This window comes from Balearica regulorum, chromosome 5 (assembly GCF_011004875.1).
Source record: "Balearica regulorum gibbericeps isolate bBalReg1 chromosome 5, bBalReg1.pri, whole genome shotgun sequence".
Taxonomy (NCBI): domain Eukaryota; kingdom Metazoa; phylum Chordata; class Aves; order Gruiformes; family Gruidae; genus Balearica; species Balearica regulorum.
In genome coordinates, this window is record NC_046188.1 from 7,845,635 (window position 1) to 7,858,515 (window position 12,881).

The window sequence follows — 12,881 nt, forward strand, 5'->3', positions numbered from 1 at the left end:
ACCCCAACTTTTTCCATGAGAGCTCAGGTAAGACACCCGGTTTACAAACTGAACTGTGACCTCCGACTAATGGTCCTGGCAGCAGCCCCGAATGCATCTGGATCCTAATTGATCAGGCAGAAAGCACAGGGCACTGCACCGCTCCTCGCCTGCTCGTAATGAGCTGTGCATGTCCTCTCCTGCCCCACTAGTTGCAGGAGGTGGACACCAGCATAAAAGTTTTGTTGTTTTTTTTTTTTTTTTTCCTAGGAAAACAAAGTGGTGACAGAGAAAATAGGTACAACGACTCAGGAAATTCTTCTGAAACCAAGCCCAGGACAGGAAAGCGCCTGCGTGTCCTGGCATACCACACGTGGAAATGTTGAGCAGAGCCCCAGGGTCTGCCCGGGGGAATGAAGAGGACTTTTCCTAGCCCCACATGGCAGCAGTTCAAAGTGCTGCCGGTGGTGAAGTTCACCTAAGGTGTAACCAGAGGAGGAAAACAGAGGAAATGGTCACAGAGGGCAGATGCTGGACTGAGTATGAAGCTGGTGTCTCACTTGAGTTTCCCTTCTCAAACTGGCTCGTTAAAAAACACAAAACACTCCAAACCCTGCTATTCTATGGGACACTGTACTGTTTAAGATTTTCCAAAGATCCATAAATAAAATAAAAATTAAGGTTTGTTTAATAAATTAATGCACTGAGATGGCATAAGGTTTGCCCTGTTATTCCTGCTTTATTTGGAGACTTGCTGCTAAGCCACAGGTTGGAAAGCATTTTTTTAGTAACCCCGTGAGGGATATGGAGGAGGTTACAGAGTCTGGAAAAATAGCTTTTCAGTTGAACCTAATAGGGCCAGGTATAAACCCTGGAACGTGCCTAGAAAAGCAGGGAATAAGACTGGGAATGGCGCTGGGGCAGACTCTAGGGATGCGCATGGGCCCCGTGGACATACCCAGACCCTTTGGACAAGCCCGGGCCATTTTGGCAATGATGTCCACACACTGGTAGGGAGAGGAGCAGGGTGAATCCAGAGGGGTGAGAATGAGTAACCCCTCATTGATTAGTGTGAGAAAGTTACACTAATGAGTAACCTACTCGCCACTGCCCTTCATGCGTTTCCTATAGCCTTGGATGTGCATGTCTGCCAGTGCAACACTGAAAAATAGCTCAAATGCTTTTGATTTTTGGATGGCATTTTCAGATACTGTAATCACCTTTCACTGGGTTGGGGAAGAGGTTGGAAGAGGGAGTGGGTGTTGCTGATGCATCCGTACTAGCCCACCGCTTCCAGAAACTGCACGGGCACTGAGATGCTTTTCTCAGTGTTTGGCATCAAGTGTGGATGTTAGCTGATGCCCAGTGAAGGGCTTAATTTATTTATATGCTGTAGTTTTAGAATATGCCAAATTCCTCTGGTGTCTGCTTGATGAGTATCAGCTCTTAGAAATATTCATTATCTTGAAAATTGGCATTACATTCCTCAGTATGGTGTTTAAATTGAAAACCAGAAAATAATGGAACTTAACTAAGAACCTTCAAATTTTACCTCCCAGTTGTGCTATTAAAATCTACAGAATCCCCAACTGATGAAACAACATAGCTCAGAAGGGACCTTTTGGAAATCCACCCCATCCCCCCCACTCAAAGCAGGGCCAACTTCAAGTATAGAGTCCATAGACTGATGGCACACAGTTTGGGTATTATATGCCCCTCCTGACAGGTCTCAGGTAAGCTGTAAGAACTTTGGTTCTCCTGAAGCCCACATTTTCCCCTAAGGGCATCTACATTTGAGTATCCTCTGATGGCCCTTCCCTGTCCCACAGTTGTCACCCCAGAAGGAGCTGCCAGCCTCATCCTTAAATGCCACCTGAAGGGAAGAGGAGTCTGCCAACTTCCAAATATGTAAATTATGAAGACACAAACAGCCACTATGCAGAGACTAGCAAGTATCGAATTCAGTGGAATACTGTCACCATTTTTGGACCCCCTTCTTTATATCCTTTCTTCTCCCATCTCTCCTCCCATTGCACAGGCAGAGCCAGGGCTCTGCTGCGCTCTGGGCAATCGCCTGACCATCGGTCACTCTCTACCTTGGAAGCTCTTCACTACAATTTTCCCCTTTGTTGGACATTTCCAAGCCTTGGCCTCTTTCCACTGCATGACACAGCTCAGCAATGAGACTCCTAACATCCTCAATACCCTAGAGCAGCCAAAAATCTCACATAGGCATCAGTCTTTCACTGCTCAAAAAGTGACCGGTGATCCTGATCCCCCTGTGCCTTGGCATTGTGCGTCGAGATGAGAAGCATCTCAACTGCTATATACTTGTGAAAATAGAGGTCCCTGGGCTATTCTGTCATGGCATTGGGGTAAAAAGTTAAAAACCTGATCACCACAGGCCAAGAACTGAGCATCTGAGTGTCTTTACGGAGCTCTCATTAGCAGTTTAGGAGCCGAGCACTTTGTTTCTGGCTGCACGCTGAGACATTTCAATATTCCCTGTACTGTTAGTCACCTGTTTGAACAGGCTTCTGTGCTGGAAAGATGGTAAGTGGCCCCTTTTAGAAGCACCTTTTTATACAAACGAGATCAGACTGGCAGCTTGAGTTATGGGTTGGATTCACTTCATTTACCCTCTAGCAGTCTACAAATCAAGTGTCTAATCCAAAGTCGTTACTCTACAGTAAATGATGAGAGACTGGCACCTCCAGAGTACAATTTATCCCACCTGTCTGAAAGACCTGTCTTAAACGGGCCCGGGCTAGATCTGAGTCCCCATTCCAAATGGTATAATACATATGGTGTGTCTATACATCCTTTACAGGCAGGCAGAAACACACTCTGCCATTGCTCGGTTTGAACTGAATCTGCTCTGAACCAGGTAACATACAGTCATGTCACTGGGGGGGAGGGGGCTGAGCCCGAACTAATACAAAATCCTTTTAATAGGGCTTTTAATTAAGGCTAATTGATGTATTCGTGGCAGACAGCCAGATATAGAGTTGGTGCACACCAATAGTCTCAGACTGTGGGCCAAGCAAGCTTACATCTCCAAGCAGAAAATAATGAAGAAATGTACTTATTTGCTTTATAGACAATGGATTGAAAGGTTTCTGAGAATATTGCCCCAGATGCCTGGTTCCACTTGCCTTGCATCAGGAGGCTGATTAACATAATATAATAAATTACTATAATTTATTTATCATGGCCTGGTCAAGCCCTCTTTGAATGCTTCTATCATTTGAGTATTCAAAATCAATATGTGCCTTCTTGTCCCATTGTGCAATACAAGGTCAATTTTCTGTATGACTAAATGCACCCTCAGTAAGGATGATTTTATTTTGTTTGTCATTTGTTAGGTATAACAAAGCTGATCTTTGCACAATATTCTTTATGTCAGTAAGAAAATTTTCTGCTTTTCTGCCAGAAATAATGTGGACTGCTTGTCTATTTTAGCTCTATTCAGCACTTTGCTTTAAGAATGTATTTAATTTTGAAATGTGCTACAACATATTACAAAAAAGAATAATGCAGAGATCATGTTATCTGTTTGTACCAAAAAAAATAAGGAGAAAGTTAGAAAAACTATTCCCAGATGTGGAAATCTAGCTGGATCAGACTTTCCCTCCCTGTAGGCTCCATGGGAAAGCATTGCTCTGGTGGCACAGACACAGGTGAAGGACTGGGGCCATCCAGGAAAAATGACAGTGCCAACTTTTCGACTTCCTTCCTTAAATTCCCTGAAGGAAATCAGCGTGGATCCAGAAGTGCCAAGAAAAATGCAAACTACTGCTGTTTATTGCTCGCAGGTCTCACTGCAGCTCGGGACGGGAGAGTCACAGAGCCCAGGCTGCCACGGGGAGATGCCTTTCTCCAAAGGAATCCACTGCTCGAACCCTCTCTAACAAGTATGTTAGCGGCAAGACTATAAAGCAATATAGATCCTATAGACCTGAAGATGTGTGTTAACACAGGAACTTCTGGTACAAATAAGGAACTGAAAAAAGCCTTTACATACAGCCTGTTAAAAAACAACCATAACAAAAACCTCTTAAAACGCTCTTCTGTAGGAAAAAGGTATTTGAACACTTTAAAAAAAAAAACCAAACAGTTATCACTTCGATGCCACCTCACTTAGGAAAAAAAATATTTACTTTAACAAACAATCTGTCCAAATCTGACATCCAAAATGTGTTTTCTAAATGCTCAAAATCCAAGTAAAAAAATGTCAATTCACTATAATATAACCCTCTACCATCTCACTCCCAAATTCCATATTAAACCTTTGACTTTTTATTTTCCCTTCCAGTTCAGGACGTCTTTTTCCCCAAAAAGCCTTCAAGCTATTTCATGAGCACATCATCTGTTTTCTGACCCACGCAAATGATGACGTCTCTATCATGGTCTCAGTTACTTCCAGAGTGACTGCTCACGGCTTGCAAATAGTACAGTGTTATTTCTGCAGCTGCCACTTCTCTAAAATTTTCTGGGATCCAAAATACACTTTAAGGTCCAATATGATCATCAGATTCAACCTTCAGTTCACACCCGTGTAACAGGGTTGCTTTCCATGTGGTGGTAAATGAAGACTGAATTTGAGTCGAGCAATGAGCCCAAACTTCGGTGCCAGCAGCATCGAGTCCCTATAATTGTGCTACTTCTGCAGAACAGGGAAAAGAAAGATGGGCAAAGCTTAAGTTTGTCACTTCCAGAGTCAGCTCTGCTCTAACCCCTGTCCCCTGGCAAAGACAGAAAGATGGAAAAAAGGATTTACAAATACAAATTCAGAAGACCTGAATCTTCTCTACAACAATTAATTTTTTTCAGTTATTATCCTGAAGTGCTGTTCTATCTCATATATGTAATATTACACAAAAAGCCATTAAAGGTACTCTAGTTCATTTGCTTTGGAAAGTGTTTACTTTTCTGTACACATTTTATTTCTATTCCAAAGTCCAGAAAGATAAAATCCACTCGTGTGCAGGTAAAATGCTTTGAACACACAAAGCACAAGGTAAGTGCTAAGAATGCTGTTACCAGCATGTGGCAGGAACATCTGTACAGGTATACAGCTCTTAAAGGAAAGGAAAGCATGCAGCCGAGAGCTCCCTCCACGCAGCAGGCAGCTGCTTGAGCGCTGGCTTAGGTGGAAGAGACACATTTGTGTCCTTATTGCACTTATATGACTATCAGTGGTTGCTTTCAGTCAAGCCTGAACTACAAGACTATGACTCATGCTTCTTTAACAGAAAAGGAACGCCCCAGTCGGCAGCGCGCTCGATCGCATCATGCACAACCGCGAGGGGAGGGGAAAGCTGAACCAGCTGAACAACTCCATGAAACAACATGTAATGCTCCGATCATGAAATTTTGGACGCAAAGTGCTTCAGAATTGTACAAGCCAGATTTTCAGAGCAATAGCCACCAGAGTCAATCCCGCAAATTTGGCCTCCGTCCGGCTGCACCCCCAGTACACAGGGCCTGGGATAGCCCATCTGCAGGCTGCGTTCATCACGTCTGCGAGATACCCGTCGCACTGCTGCCTCGTACAAGGCACAAGCTGGTTCCACTGAACTTGCAACAGACAATAATGGAATATCAAAGTCAAAGCAGTACTTGGAGAAGTGGACCTGGAAATACCGTATTTGTTTCATGAACTTGGTATTTTACATTATTTATAGCTTTTAGCCACTACACATTTTAACCAGACAAGTTGCAGTTGAACTGTAATCAACATTCTGGGCTCAAATAATTTTCAAGGTCAGATTAATCTTGTTACACGTTCTCTCATTGTAAAGTGGCACAAAGTTACGCCTGACTTGCAAGATAAACCTAAATAGAGATCCCTTTGCATGCCATGCAGTTCTATCTAGAATTAATATCAGTTACAAAGAAAGAAAAGAAGTCCTTCACAAAGGCAGAAGAATGCCATTAAGGCTAAAGTTTCCTACAAAGTCACTCTCATTACCCTACTGGCTCTTTTGCAGATCACGGCAGATTCATGCATTCACAGAACTTTACCAAAATCTGGTCCCCCGACAGCCTGCGTGACCCGGCTGTTCACTGGGCAGCTCTGGGCAGCTGCTGTGTGTCTGTCTGAACCAGCAATCCAAGTCAGGCAGGAACGGTGCTATCTTCAAAGCTTGGCACTTTAGTGGTACCCACAAGGTCTGCACATCCTCCAGAAGCCTGCAGCAAGTCTGTAACTCCCTAACCCTATAACGCCCCGATTCCTTCAGAGTCCCAGGGTAGGATTTACAAGTGCAGCTTGTCCTTGCAGACCAAAGCATGGTTGCACAGTTACAGATTCGCACTTGTGTTAGAACAGCAGCTGCTAAATACAGCTGCCGCAAGTTTTGACAGTGGCAACTGCAGCTGCAGAAAACTACAATGAGCAGGCAGCCTAACCACCAGGTTCTTGGAAGACTTGTCCCTTTTGGTGGCTTTTTATTCTGTCTATGATTTCCTACAGAAAGGAACTGGAGAAAGCGCAGAAACAGGCCAGAGAGGAACAGTAATTGGAAAGACCATCATCTCCCAAAAAGCCTCCATGAATTGACACAACAGAAGCAATGACTTCTTTGGCTTTCTTATGAACTTTGGGGGCTTTATGGGTTTGGATTTCACAGTAGAAGATACGTTCACCCTAAGATGCAGGTTCCTGATTGCCACTACTGCAAATGATGGTTTGTTGGTTTGTTGGGTTTTTTTTAGTTTTTCAGGAAGCAATTTAGTTTAGTTTCTTAATGTTAAGTAATGGATCTGGTATTGGTGTCTAGTAAGGGTGCCCACTAATTATAAGCATGCCTTTTATTTACCTGATTGATAGTGATGCCTTGTGGTACATATATGTCTTTACTCCAGGCACTTTTGAAAACATGGAATCCTGATGCAAGAGGCCATTTAAGTGTGGAGGGGAAATAAATCCTTCTCTGAAGGAGCCATTGCACTCTGTTGTGCTGGCCTCAAGCTGTACCGGTTAACAGCTCTGAAGCTGCGATGGCCATTTCTGCTCTGCATCACATGTCTGGATTCTCAACCAGTGCAAACGTGGAGACATAAAACCCCCCCCACACTCAGGTGTAGACCCAGGCAGAGTCCGACATCTCAGCTCCAAACAGGAGAGCAAACGGGCTCCAGTGCAAGAGCCCGCCCTGCTGCAGCCCTGTGAAGCCAGCAGCGCTGCATGGAGGGCGACGCTCCAGCCTACGTGGTGGAGGTGGGGTCTGAGCATGGTTCAAGGCTGGGACATGCTGATGGGAGCCAGCTAAGAGGAGGGTCAGACCATCTGACACAGCCCTAAGGGCCTCATGCTCCCCCCATGCACTGAAACCTTCCACAAGTCCAAGGCAAGAGCAGTGGGCAGTGCCCTAGGGAGGACTTCATCTCCCCAAGGCACCCACCGCTCTCCCACCCAAACATTATCACCCAGGTGCCTTGGACTAAAGGGAATTTAATCCCGACCCGTTATTTTCTCTCTTTCTCAAAGGCAGCTGCAGACTGATAAACATCCTCAGAAAAGAGAGTGGAGGGGGATTAACTGCAGGCGTTTAACTTCAGGCTTTCAAACCTGCTCACATGGCTGCCGAGAACTACAACTGTTCTCTCCCCTGCTCAGACCTCGTGCAAAGTCTTTCTGCCACGGGCAATGAGGGGGACAGCGGGAGAGCAACCTCAACCCTGCGAAAATGGGACATCCTAATGAAGATACTGACAGAACCGGACACCATCGCTGAGTGCTGCAAAGAGAATCTACATAATGTTACTCTAACAGTTCAGTAAAAATGGCATCGGTAAAAGGAGGCTTTCAAGAAAGAAGTTACTCCCAAACACGCAGGGAGTGCAGCTGAGAGAGCTTCTGTTAGTTTCATTTTGTTACGTAGATCACCAATGTTATTCCTTACGATGTTAAAAGAGCAGGAGGATACTTGAAATAAAAGGCTGTGCATGCACAATACCCACACGAATAAATCCAGTGATCCACTCCAGCACCGGACACGGTGCCCTGCCCTGGCCACTGAGCTGAGCCCTCCCCTCAGGAGGAGCAGGGGAATTCATCACCAAATATACAGTATATTGCAATGGAATGATACCAGGAAACAATACTAAGTGGAGTCTGAATGTGTCCTCCAGGTCATGTTAATCTGCTGTTTAAATCGGCAGAAAAGACAGTGAGGAAATAAAAGCTCGATTCACCCAGCCTGAGATCAAAACTGTCATGGCAATATTGGCAGGTTAGACCCTGATTCTTTAAATAGTACATTGCCTTTGTTAAACAAAAGTCATTCTTTTATTACATAATAGAGATTATAAATAAATGTAAAGTGTGCATGCAGTCAACTGCATATTATACAAGCAATATCTATGTTAATAATTGTTTTCTTTGGCAGGCCAGAATCCAGCTGGACATGCAATATTTACATATCAAAATCCTTGGTGTGTTCAAGTCATATTGGATGCAAGTGAAAATATATATGTATATATATTTACCGTATACACACACACATATATATGTATAAAGGTATATATACACCTCTGCATATATACTGTATACATATATACACATAGGTATATGCTAAAAGTGGATTTCATCTTTTTCTGATTCAGGTGATGCAGGCCTTGAAACACTAAAAATATCCTGACAGGGAATCTGGGGGGGTCGCTGGGGCGATAAATGAGACTTGGGGGAAGAGATCTGGGGTACGTTCTTTTCGGACAATATTTTTAAAATTTCTGCCACCTGCTTCTCAAGGGCAGCCATCCTACTGCTTAGCAGCTGGATATCTTCTTTGAGTTCGTGCTTGACTTCCTGCAGCGTGGTTTGTAAGGCCTGCTCAGGAATAGGGTAGAAAGGATGCCTAGCATCAGCCTGAATGGGGCTGTGCTCCAGGGGGCTGCGAGTCTCACCAGCTTTATCCAAGCGAAGGTCACTTTTTGTTATTCCACTGTCACAAGAGTCTGTTTTCCTCAGTGGGTTTTTATTTACACCATTCTCCGAGTCATTGCACTTGGGGTCATCGGACAGCAACCCCATGGACTCAGCCTTCGTGACGTTGTTCCAGTCCTCCTTCTTCTCCTCGTGGGTCCCCATCGTGTTCTTCAGTCGAAGCCACCCTTTCCCATTCCCGTTTTTCATCCGCATGGGACTGTTTACTTTCAGACATTTTTGGTCTCCGTTTCCATTTGGCTTGAGCTCCATCGCATCCCTGTTGTTCTGCTTCACAGCCTCACTGGTTTTCATGTAAGCCAGGGATGTCTGGATGGGGGTGATCTGAGACACGGTGACCACGCTGGTGCCTGTGATGGAGGCCCCGTTCTGTACGCTCCGGCTTTCGACCTGAAGCTGGTTCCTTTCCGGGTCAATGTGGGTTGAGCCTTGATTACGCATCTCCTTTTGCTGTTTGAATTTCTGGAAGAGTTTCCGTACGGGGTGGTCCACAGGGATGCTCAGCGTCACCTCGTTCTTCTGACGCAGGCGCTCCTCTTCTTCCTTCTTGACATCACTGATCTTCCGGAAGATGATCTATAGGGGATAAATCCACAACAGAGTCAGTACCCAAAGGACATCACATCTGGCAAACTTTACCGTGAGATGGGGAAACAGTATTGAGAGAACAGCCATTTCTCCTTCCTTTCTATCTTAATTTCTTGCAGTGAATTCAAATGGAGCTGATCAAGGCACAGTAACATCAGATACATGCCACTGCAAAGATAGGGCACATACACACACACACACACACACAAACTTTCTTAGAAGTCTAGATTAAAAGTGGGTTTCACCTTTATTTTTGATGCAGAAGATAGAGCCTTGAAGAACTAAAAATATCCCAACACCAAGAGAAGGAAAGAAACTGAATAAAGAGAAGAAAGAAAGCGAGCAAGAACCCATATACCGTGATACCTACCTACCCATTACTCACACTCATACCTGCTCCATCACTATCTTTAGTAGAGATCAAAAGGAAACAGTAATTCAGTAGAGACTACACAGCTGTAAGTTTAATTCACTGTACATACCCTTCCATAGACTGTAAAATACAAATGTGCTCAATACTTTTTAGCTTTGCTTATTCCTAATTTTGTAGGAGTGGCTGGAGGGTGCAATTAGGTTCACACAGCAACACAAGTGTTTCCTGGAGAGTTTATATATCCAATATATGTGGGTGTACTGGGAGCACCATGGAGAAGCACTGTAAAAGGGGGGTGTGATCATAAAACCCAGCAATATCCACCGTTTCGTGATGCCATGCCATTTAATGCTGCAGTTATTTTACCCTGCAGCATCTCTCAGGCCTCTATAGAAAAAGGAATCTGAGCCTCAAGCTGTGGAAGGATTTTATGCGTGCTACTCATATGAAATCTGGGTTTTTTTAGGTTCATCCAGTTTTCTTGAATGTGGGACCGAGGCAGAGGAGGGAAAGTCTGGTTCTCTAGATGACGATACTAAAGTGAAAAGCAGCACATGATTAAATGCAAAGGGATACTGTTGGTAAGAAAAGTAAAAGAAAGCCCTTGCAATACACAAAAAAAATTGTGTGACAGTCAGATGTAGGTTTTGAAGTATCTGTTTGAGTATCCATATTTCAGTATCTATTTACTTTTTATAAAAAGGCTTCTCACGCCTGTCCGTATCTGCAAAGAAATACTTGCTTTCAAGTCTCACATCTTCAGAAGTTGGCAGACAAGTACCACGATGGCTAGAGCTCCTTCCCTGCATGAATCTGGGATGAGCTGGACTTCAAAGCTTCATTACAGAGCTTTCAAATGCAGTAAATATATCCTTGTGTGCAGCTGATTGATAGATGCAGCTGCTTATAATAATTTGGAAAGTTAACATGTTTATTAGAAGCCCAGTTTAAAAAAAAAAAAAAGACAAGAGAGAAACATGGAAGATACTTTCATCTGACTCATCTGACCTAGATGCAGCGACACATACACTCATTTGGAAGCTCCCCTTCATTAGCGCCTACCCCCATGGAGCAACTCTCTCTCGGACAAGACACTGGGGACAGCAAATAAATACAAGAGAAGTTGCCCTTGATTCAAAATTAAGTAATTACATTTAATCGAAGCCACGCTCTCTAAATGAAGATTTGGAAGGTGGGTTGTGCTGTTTTGTTTGTGCCTTTCTTTCCCTGAAGGGCAGCATGGCACTTCTGGCAGATGATGCAATGCTGAAAGCAACCAGCTCCAAGGCTGTGTCCCCCATCAGAGAACATCCTCTACCCAACGTTTCCCTGCTCTGTGGCCATGACCCTATTTCACAGCTTGAGGACCATCCTCTCCTCCAGCCAGGGTCTGCCTGGCAGGTGGTGGCTGGAGGCAGCCGGGGATGCTGCACGGCAGGCAGCTGCCTGCAGCCTGGCAGGGGCTCGCAGCGCTCCCGTGTGCCACGCAGCAGTGAATGCACGGTCGGGAGAGGCATGAGGTAGCTTTGATAACTTCTGTCCCACCAGTATAAAGACCAGAGTGATAACTACAAAGACCACAGCACCAGCTTTTTATTTCCTCTCCAAACACCTGTGCTTCACTGAAAACTACCCTCATCTCCCTTTTCTTCCACCAGCCTACTCTTGTTCTTTCATTTCTCCCTTTTCTCCTCTCAGTTCAAAACTTCTCCAGCCAGAGGTTATTTCCCTGCACAGAATATAATCACCCATGACTGCTGCCTTCTGCAGAAGAAAAGCCAAGACTTTGCTAATTTGACACCACCTGTACATCACACTCCTGAAGTGGGCCCTTCTGAAAGCCAGGAAATCACTATGGGTTTTTTTGTACCCCAGAACCAGTTGGCCAGACGCCACTCAGATGAGCCGAACACAGCAGCACGGGGGTCTGAGCCTGAGCGCTGCCATGCCCCTGCACGAGGCCATCGCTTTGGGGGAAGCTGAACGTGTCCCTGCTGCAGCGATGGGCAGCCAAGGTGACAAATGCCACCAGACCTGCAGTGCAAATCTGCTGCCGCCAAGTGAGACCAAGGACCCAGTAACCACCCATAGCCATGGGCTTTCTCCCCACTTTACGCCCATGCAGTGGAGAAGACACACTCCCAAAGCCCTGCTGTCACCTCCCCAGGAGGAGATGTTCCTTCAGCCTCTTGTAGGATGCAGGCAGGAGCCTGGCAGAGCTCTTCAATAAATTCTTTCTTCTTTCTCTGCTTGGGACAGAAAGTGCGATACCCTGGAAGGATTATGGGCGGCTCCTTTGAAGAAGCAAGCCTGCTGCACTATGAATTAGCACAGAAAATGCCCAGGGACTCGGAAATTCAAGGGTTAGCTGGGAGTCAAGAATTCAGGACTGATCTACCTTGATGGAGCTGTATTTCCAAGGGAGCAAAGGTGAACTGATGCACAGCCCTGCGCCCACCCTCCCCTTGGCTTTCTCATGAAACCTGGATGTGTTCACAGGTGTTTGCTATTTTCTTTTCACTCTGAAATGCATAACCATGCAGACCTTCATATCCCAGCTGACATTGTGAGATTACATCACTTTGGAGACCAGGGTCCTGGTCCTCATTCACCTACTGAACTACTCTGTCACCACAAGGAAACCATTTCACCCCTGCATCACCCCGTGGAGACTGTCCCCTCTTCAGGTCATCCACCCTCAACCAAGGGAGTACTACATCTGGTGCAGCCGGGATCCAGTCTTGGTCAGGTCTACTCGATATCGTTAGAATATGTGCAAGTAAAACAAAAGAAAGATCCTCTTATACAAAGAACTGGGGGGGGGGGGAGGGGGGAAGAGAGATGTGAATTCTAACAGTAATAGTTGTTTTTCATTACCAATTTTTTCCATATTAGGAATTTTTTCATGTGGTTGGATTTAATCCACTTCTACAGTGGTTTAACCTAAGCCAGAATAGGATTAAAAGTGTTTACATGGAGACTTAATTC

The 12,881-nt window shown here is 44.9% G+C and overlaps 1 protein-coding gene across 2 annotated transcripts in view; it reads right to left on the reverse strand.

The window, feature by feature from the left end:
• Positions 1-6,669: 6,669 nt before the first annotated feature.
• Positions 6,670-12,881, reverse strand: part of KCNH5 (potassium voltage-gated channel subfamily H member 5) — a 160,954-nt gene continuing 154,742 nt past the window's right edge. For both annotated transcript variants that reach the window (XM_075753351.1, XM_075753352.1), the window contains exon 11: positions 6,670-9,508. In XM_075753351.1, coding sequence (XP_075609466.1) covers positions 8,561-9,508 — 948 coding nt within the window. In that variant the 3' untranslated portion in view covers positions 6,670-8,560. The remainder of the gene's footprint in view (positions 9,509-12,881) is intronic.